Source organism: Sinocyclocheilus anshuiensis, unplaced genomic scaffold (assembly GCF_001515605.1).
Source record: "Sinocyclocheilus anshuiensis isolate Anshui unplaced genomic scaffold, SAMN03320099.WGS_v1.1 scaffold1994, whole genome shotgun sequence".
NCBI lineage: Eukaryota > Metazoa > Chordata > Actinopteri > Cypriniformes > Cyprinidae > Sinocyclocheilus > Sinocyclocheilus anshuiensis.
This window is the reverse complement of record NW_015548215.1, coordinates 285,751-295,267: the sequence shown is the minus strand read 5'-3', so window position 1 is coordinate 295,267 and position 9,517 is coordinate 285,751. Positions and strand designations below refer to the sequence as shown.

Below are 9,517 nucleotides of genomic sequence, written 5' to 3'. Positions count from 1 at the left end.
TTTTTTTTTTTTCAAAAAAATATCTATTTTGGTATTTTTATGATTTGATGTAGCCTCAGACATGATTAACAAAACATTTCATCTTAAAAAATGATATTATTATCATTATAATATTTTTATTGGTATTTTTGTAATTTTCTTGCAGCCTCAGACATGATTCAAGACTTTCTGAACAACAAAAACTTTCATCTTAATGTCATATTTATTCTTTATGATAAACATTGAAATTTTTATAAAACGTTTTATTAATATTTTATTGTTATTTTTATGATTCAACTGCAGCCTCAGACATACTATAACTCAAGTTATAGTTCTTGCAAAAACAAAATATTTTAACAACAAAAAAATATTAATGTTATACTTAAGAGACTGTATGATAAAAATTGACATTATAAAAAGTTTTATTTAAAAAAAAAAGGTATGTTTTATGATTATGCTGCAGCCTCAGACATAATTCTAGTTTAATTTATTAAATATTCTTGCTCTTTTTAATTTATTTTCAATAAAACCATGTGAAAACACCGACTTCATCAGGAATAAGGTCATTCGTGTTGAACTTAATTCCATTTGCATTAATGAATGGCTTCAATTCTTGTTCGTGTCAGATTAGAGAGTTAAGTGTGTTATTTTTATTAGACAATAGCATCCATATAAACAGCATGTTTTATGAGGAAACATTTGAAAACACAACAAGCCTGCAGTCAAGGCTGAAGCTCGAACCTCTGGAGATGTTCAGAGGTCAAGGAACAACAAACTTCCATATTCCTTCGACTGAATAGATGAATAATCCTTCTCATGCTTGGAGGCCGTTCATTTTACTATGACATATTGAATACGAGAGAATATTGATTTAAAGCTCATCGGTGTCTCTTCAGATCGATACGGGTTTGATCAGCAGACTCTGATCGGTCTCCGTATTTTCTTTTCCAGTTCCCGGCGCCGTTCCGCAGGAGTCCATCCAAGGAAGCACATACGAGGAGAAGATCGCCCTCCGATGGAGAGAACCGCTCCAGACGTACGGCATAATCAAACAGTATGAAGTGAGTCCCGATTCCTTCAAGCTTCAGCATTCATCTTCCGTATGTCATTCTCTACACTCGCTTAATTGACTAATAAATCTAAACTAATAACCTTTAGATCTGTAAGCAGCCGGCGCTTTAAACGCCGCTCAGGTCAGCAGTGCCGAGAGATTCCATTAGAAAAGAGCCGCTGCAACAATTACAGCCTCCTACAGGAACGAAATGAGACGAGACGGAGTCATCTCACGCCCAGCCTACAGAAACATCTTATAAGATCTAGAGCCGGGTTTTGATTCGATTCGATTATCCTTCACAAGCTTGCGATTCGATTTCGATTCAGTATTGATTGTTTTGGATATATATCAGGTACAGGACATGGCAAATTCTCTCAAGGAAAAAAAAAAAATCTCTCAACTAATGCTGTAAAATAGACCTGAGAGTACCTGAAATTTGCTGATTTGTATAGAAACTAGGGCTGTCAAAATTAACGCGTTAAGAACGCAAATTCATTTTAACGGCACTAATTCTGTTAACACACGATTAATGCAGCACGCATTTTCTGTTTCAGGGTTTCCGCGGGGTCTTAAAAGGTCTTAAATTTAGTTGTATCATATTTAAGGCCATAAAAAGTCTTAAATGGTAAAAGAAAGTCTTATTTATGATTTCAAGAGGTCTTTAATTTGAGGACGGAAAGACCAGAATTGCGATATGACTTAATGTGAGATTAAACTTCAGAAGGTGATGATTTCATTGAATAAATAAATATGAACGCTGCATGTTTCAAAGTCTGCCGCTGCGCTGTTTTGTTTACAGTCGGAGAAACCGCTATGTTTCTGCCGGTCCGACAGCGCCACCTGCTGGCAGAGAATGAATTTGCATTTTCAATAAACCGGTCTGCTGTTTTTGTTCAGACCAATGTGAACATATACCCATGTTTTTATGCAGCAACGCGCAGCTGTAAATGTGAACAGATCGATAATAAGATAATGCATTATAAAAATCTAAACAATTAAGCCAGTAAAATATAATTATATGTTATTTAATATAATAATTAATTGACAATAATTGTTTAAATTAATAGAATAATTGATACTTTTGACTTTTGATTCACTTTCTTAAAAATAGTTTTAAAAACGTTGTTTTTGTGAAAACCTGTATCTGGATTCTTTATGCTCGATGTTGAGTATGGTTATGCTAATAATAAACATTCATTTGCATAAAGCGTCCATACTTGTCCATGCCCATGTTAATTAGAGTATTAAAAACTTGAAAAGTATTAATTTAAGGTACATTTAGGACAGATAAAAATGTGCGATTAAGTGGCGATTAATATTTTAATCAATTGACAGCCCTAATACAAACACTTTTTTGTCATATTAGCTTTCAATCACATAATTATATTTCTACTCCGATTCATTTTTTTGAAATATAAACATTTAAATGGTGTCTGTCACAAAATTTTGAAATATAAACATTTAAATGGTGTCTGTCACAAAAACTTGACGGATTTATTCAAACATAAATATTAAAGAACAGTAAAATGATAATGAATATGTCATATGGTGCATATTTAGCTCAGTTTAGTTCATTTTTCTAGCTGACGTTATGTGACATTGCTATTGTCGTCTCTCCGCGTTTGAAACACTGAGCGATTACATGAGACAGGAGACGGATTTCGGGATGTTGTACTCTTTCTTTTAACATACAGTACCTTTGGATGTTCATTCATGTTTATTTCATGCTGTAACTGCTGTTAAAACGGAGGAGACGATCTATCACTCCACATTAAACAGCGCCAAAACGGCATTTCATGTATAAATATTGTAATAAAATGGACAGCATTTGAAATCTGAGACGGTTTCATATCAAAAGTTACAAATCTCAAAGCGTATTGCGATTTATTGGATGGGAGGCGCTACAATGTTCCCTTCATTATCTGACAGGCGAGACTAATCGATTCTTGGGATATCGTTTCATGAAAATGAGAATCGATTAAAAACGAATCGTTTATAAGACCATTTAGCAAATGTTCCTAAAATGTTTTTTCTGAATGTTCAAAACATCTAGTTTTTAAAATGTTTTAGAAACGTTTTTCCTTGTGAGTGAAAACATTCCATTCCGTGCAGTCGTCATGGGAATGCTACTTTTGAATGTTCTCCGAAATAACATTCGTGTAACATTTTTGAAATGTTGCTACTTGTTTCAGAGAACATTCAAAAGTAACATTCCCGTAATGTTCGCAAATGGAATGTTTGCATAACCAAGAAAAAATGTTTCCAAACCATTTCAAAAACTGAACGTTTTGAATGTTCAGAGAAAATATATAGCACATATTTTTGTTATCTGGATGAGCTGCTCTCCATATTCATTTTATAGCTCTTGACTCTTACTCTTACAGTATAGCTCTTACTGACGTGTGGAAGAGCAAACCGTCGCTCTAGTTTTCCCGTCGGAGGGGATTTTCATTGTTTCAGTGGCAGTAAAAGAGTCTGGGATTTGAGGGCACTGGAAGAACAAACAGAAGCACATACCGCAGCGCTGGACTCACAGGAAGCTCACGCAGCAGGAATGTGGCAGGAGGAAACATGTTCCCTTCACAGGAAAAAAACACCGCATGAAATCAACACCCATTCAGGTTCCTGGTCTGATTGCGGTTTTATTCTATCAAAAAAGATATCTACATAATTAGTCATCTGAACTGAATAACTTGCTCTTAAATTTGAAACTTGTTGAATAACTGGGAAGTGCATTGCATTATGGAAGTGAAATGGGTTGTGAACGCTAGTACAGTACGTCCATTATTGAAGGAATAGTTCACCCCAAAATGAGCTAATAATCTGCTCACCCTCAGGCCATCTGAGATTAGGATCAGATTTGTAGAAATGCAGCATTGCATCAGTGTCTCAGCAATGGATGCTCTGCAGTGAATGGGTGCCGTCAGAATGAGAGTCCAAACAGCTGATAAAAACATCACAATAATCCACAAGTAATCCACAGCACTCCAGTCCATCAGTTAACATCTGGAGAAGACAAAAGCTGAAACAAATCCAGCATTAAGACGTTTTTAACTAAAATACCATAGAGTCCATAATCCATAATAACTCTTCCTCCAGTGAGAAAGTGTCTCTAAACAAACATGTGGCTGGATTTTGATGTGAGAGACAACGGGAGATGCTCTTTTTCACCGGAGGAAGCGTCATTATGGATTATTGACTTGGATTTTAGTTGAAAAAAAAATAGCCGGGTTTCCATCCAAATTTGTAATTTAACATGTGCACAAAATTTGAATACCGCATAAAACATTTGCGAATAAGCACCGTTTCCATCCAACGAGTCAAAGAGAACAAAATCGTCACTTCCTGATAAACCGGCACTAAAAATCACTAAGAAAAGTAGAAGCCACTGAATCTAATAATTTTCATATACAGTATAATAAATGACTTGTGCCTCGATAAATGCGCTCATGCTTTCGGAGCTAAATGCTGCTGTTCGGGAAGGCAGTCGTGAAAGACAGTTCTGGGAGGCAAACATACAGAAATACTTTGACGACAGACTTTGCTCGGGCATTTCAGAACGACCATAACAACATTTCAGATGCAGTGTAACGAGGTCCGTCTGCTGGTTAGTCAGGTTTTTCCGTCCCATAGCGCAAAGTCACATGACTTTTTTGATGTGCATGAAGGAATTCATTCACAAAATCTCCTATTACTCACATGAACCCTTTTTCACACACGTCAAAAACCACCTCAAGCGAGCGGAAAAACTTTTTTTTCCTTCACTCGTTTCTGATGTGATGCTTCAAAATGCACATTAAACCAGGCTGATGGAAACATAGCTAATGCTGGATTTGTCTTCTCCAGATGTTAACTGATGGACTGGAGCGCTGTGGATTACTTGTGGATTATTGTGATGTTTTTATCAGCTGTTTGGACTCTCATTCTGACGGCACCCATTCACTGCAGAGCATCCATTGCTGAGACAGTAAATAAACTCGTATCTATAAAATGCAAGGCCTTCAGAGACTCAGAGTGCATTGCATTATGGAAGTGAAAAGTGTCGCGAGTGCCGTTTCAGTCTGTCTATTATTGAAACACACAGTGTATTTTGGCTGTTACATTGTGTGCTCATTTTGTGATGATTTCTGAAGGGCGTGACTCATTCTGCGGCTGGAAACTCGGAACAAAGCGCCACTCAAACGACTCATTGTTGCAGAACTTAATTTGTGGAAATGCGACCAATTAAGCTGTCAGATTCACGTTATGAAATTACATTCTGTCATCGCGCTCGCCTTCAAGGAAGTGTCAGGGCTGCGATCGGTGCCGCTTGCTAAAGGGAAAAGGACCAAACAAAGCTTTCTGCCTCATTAGAGTCGCTCGACTTCCAGCAGGATCGCTCCTCCGTGGCATTTCGGGAAGCTCCCATGCGTTTGTGCCGGTGCGGAGCGTTTCTGCGGGGTTGAGGTGATGTACGTGCTGTCGTTTAGCTACAGTGACGTGCGGTGCAGTAATTGCACTGACAGCGAGTCGCCCCAGTGCATTCTGGGTTAAGTGCTTTGCTCAGAAACACAGTAATGATGGAGCAGGACTGTGATCCCGATAAATGTCCTGATCTGGGGTCAGGCCTCCGTAGCCTTAAACTTAGCCTTAAATTTTATTGAAGTTTTTGTAATTTTGTTGTGTTTTTGTAATGAATATTTATTTATTTATTAATGTCTATTTAGATTTTATACATTTTTATTTCAGTTTTATTTCTTTCCTTGGCAACATGCCTGAAATAAAAATATGTTTCAGTTTGGATTCGTTTTTATTTTTAGATTTTCCATTTCCATTTTAAATTTTACTAAAGTTTTAGTAATTTTAGTATGTGTTTTTGTCATTTTTATTAGATTTTTATTTTATTTCAATAACAAATTTTTTATGGTTTTAGTTTTAGTTAATTATGATAACCCTGATGTGAGACAGCTATATATTTTCATGGATAAAGATATAGAAATATACTACACCGATTTATAAATATTTCGTTTCTGTTAAGTTACATCAAGTTATTTATTTTTTACTGTACTGTTAGGTGTATTATCTTTTTATTTATTATTTATTTTAATATACTTTTTGTTTAATATGATTTTTATTTATCAAATTATTTTAATATAATTTTTATTATTTATTAGTTTATTTTCATATAATTTTAATATATTTATTTATTTACTATATGTTTATTAATTTGATTATTTATTTATTCATTTAATTATTTTAATATATTTATTTATGTATTTTTTTATTTTTTTTATTTAGAGTAATAATTTTTATTTAGTATTTATTATAAAATTTTATTTTTTCTTTTATCTGTTTGCCCGACCAATGGTAGTTGAGTTTTTGAGACATGCTAGAAAGTAGACAAAATTTTGCAACTCCATTTGGTACCACATAGAAACAATACACTTTACGTGTAAACATGGTAAATGTGTCAAACAAAACACCTATTAGTAGATAAAATACTGAATGAACAAACACATCCATGAATGATGTCTTTTACGGGTGCGGCTTCCATGCATTTACTGATTAGAGCTTTTAGAGAGAGAATAAACCGGACGTTTAATAAATGCAGTGTAGTTCAGCAGCTCGTCCAGAATAAAGATCAGCCTGTGATTCCTGTGCATTTGTTGCTGAATTGTTTGTATATTATTATGTGACCTCTGGTGGTGAATAAACGGAAGTCCATGGACCGAATTCGTGACAATCAGCATTATTCCCTGGGATTGATTGGTTTGGTATTCCGGCGTGGTTTCCCCGTGCGGATCAGTGTAGACGTCTATCCATCTACCTGTCTTAGACTAACATGAGTCCCATCGCCGCTCCCTTTGTGGCCTTAAATTGGACTCTGAATAGAGTGGCATTATCTGCACCACCCATTAGCAGCTGAATGATTTATTCAAATCAAGCCCCTCAGCTACTTTTCATTAAGTTATATTGGAAGCGCGGGGCGTCTGGCTCTCATCTCGACCGCAGAGAGCAGAAGAGAATCAGAGAGAACAAAAGTGAGTCTCTATCATCATAAAAGATCATACGCAGAAACGCTTCCTCGTTACTTCACAGCCGCTTCCTCTAATTGTGATTGCTCTGAATCGTGTGTTATTGCATTCTGAAGCTCAAGACAAACACTTGATTTCTTTACAGCAGGGATTCACAAATGCTTTTGTCAGCCGAACGCCTCAGACATGAAATATTTACTTGAAGCCTGCCTGAGATTTAAGTTAATATTTAAATAATTTCATGAAACATTCACATGTTCCCAGTCTTCTGATAACCGTTAATGGTCACGTGACATGCAAGTAAATAGATAATATATATATATTTTTAGTAAGGGTTTTATTTTGACTTAGCTGTGCTTTAAAGTCAACTCAGACCTCTTTTTATTGTAATTAAATGTGTTATTTTGGCCACATTACATTCACACTTGTGTTTTAGGAGCCCAATCAAGTTGAATAATAATAATAATAATAATAATGAATAACTTATTATTTTAACTAATTATAAAAATGAAAACAGAAATATATTACTATTGTAAATTGCAATTGTACTATAAAATAAAATTAATGCTCTGAATCGTGTGTTATTGCATTCTGAAGCTCAAGACAAACACTTGATTTCTTTACAGCAGGGATTCACAAATGCTTTTGTCAGCCGAACGCCTCAGACATGAAATATTTACTTGAAGCCTGCCTGAGATTTAAGTTAATATTTAAATAATTTCATGAAACATTCACATGTTCCCAGTCTTCTGATAACCGTTAATGGTCACGTGACATGCAAGTAAATAGATAATATATATATATTTTTAGTAAGGGTTTTATTTTGACTTAGCTGTGCTTTAAAGTCAACTCAGACCTCTTTTTATTGTAATTAAATGTGTTATTTTGGCCACATTACATTCACACTTGTGTTTTAGGAGCCCAATCAAGTTGAATAATAATAATAATAATAATAATGAATAACTTATTATTTTAACTAATTATAAAAATGAAAACAGAAATATATTACTATTGTAAATTGCAATTGTACTATAAAATTAAATTGAATAAAATATATTATTATATTATTTTAATTTTATTTTACACAAGTTACAATACTAATATTTATGTTAATTATTGTTATGATTTTTATAATTATCATTATTATTTTAACTCTTATAAAAATGAAGACAGAAATGTATTACTGTTGTAAATTCCAATTGTACTGTAATTGTGCTATAAATTATATGAATATAATATTGTAATATAAATAAATTATCTTGCTATATTATATTATTTTTATATGAACTTACATTATTATTATTTTATTTTAACTATTGTTTTAACTCTTATAAAAATGAAGACAAATATATTACTGTTGTAAATTACAATTGTACTGTAAAGTAAAATAAAATGACATTACATTAATTATAAAATTATTAATTAAAATAAATGTAATTATATTCTACTCCTATTTTACACTACAAGTTACAATACTAATATTTATGTTAATTATTTAAATTTTTTATATTATTTTTAATTATTGTTTTAATTTTTATAGAAATGAAACGGAAATTTATTACTATATATTGTATTGTAAAATTAAATTAAATTATATTAATAATTTCCTATATTTATGTCTTAAATAATTAGTTTTCAAACCCTCAAGCCTTTCATATTTTTATTTTGGCAGAGTACTGGTGAAGTTCTGTGAAGTTCTGTGCACAAAAAATGTTGAAAATGTTGAAATGTTCATCACTGCTGAATCATTCACAAAAAGAAAATAAACAGAGTCCGTTCGGGTTTCATGTTGAATATTCACAATAATGCGCAGTGGGACTTTGGACCAATGAGATGGCGCTGTGGGCGGGGCTTCCTCCTGTGATGTGCTGTTTTTGTGCCTGCAGATCTTCTATAAGGCCGTCAGCTCCTTCGACCCCGAGTTCAATCTGTCCAATCAGAGCGGGAAGATGCTGAAGTTCAGCAACGAGACGTCGCACATCTTCACGGGTCTGTATCCCGGATCCACGTACTCCTTCACCATCAGAGCCAGTACGGTCAAAGGATACGGGCCGCCCGAAACCACACAGTTCACAACCAAGATCTCACGTAAGAGCCGCGCCAGCCGTGTGTGTGTGTGTGTGTGTGTGTGAGAGAGACGTGCTCATATGTCACCTGTCAATCATAACAGCACCGCGTATGCCGGGATACGAGCAGGAGACACCGCTGAATCAGACCGACAGCACAGTGACAGTCCTTCTGAAACCGGCCCGGAGCCGCGGAGCACCGGTCAGGTGCGTCTTCATTCACATCAGACCCTCACATCAGCATCAGCACCAGACAAGCTGTTATAGAACTAGAGCTGTTTGGTTTATATGAAAAGCTCCAATAGCAAGTTCAAAATAATAATAATTTTTAAAAGTAATCATAATCCAAACAGGCAGTGCTATCTATCTATCTATCTATCTATCTATCTATCTATCTATCTATC

General features: G+C 34.6%; 1 protein-coding gene across 1 annotated transcript in view; it reads left to right on the top strand.

Annotated features, from left to right (window-relative positions):
- LOC107653871 (receptor-type tyrosine-protein phosphatase mu-like) overlaps positions 1-9,517 on the top strand; it is a 208,593-nt gene that overhangs the window by 72,856 nt on the left and 126,220 nt on the right. The window contains exons 8-10 of the mRNA XM_016440739.1: positions 931-1,040; positions 8,934-9,135; positions 9,218-9,390. Of these exons, the coding sequence (XP_016296225.1) occupies positions 931-1,040; positions 8,934-9,135; positions 9,218-9,390 (485 nt within the window). The remainder of the gene's footprint in view (positions 1-930; positions 1,041-8,933; positions 9,136-9,217; positions 9,391-9,517) is intronic.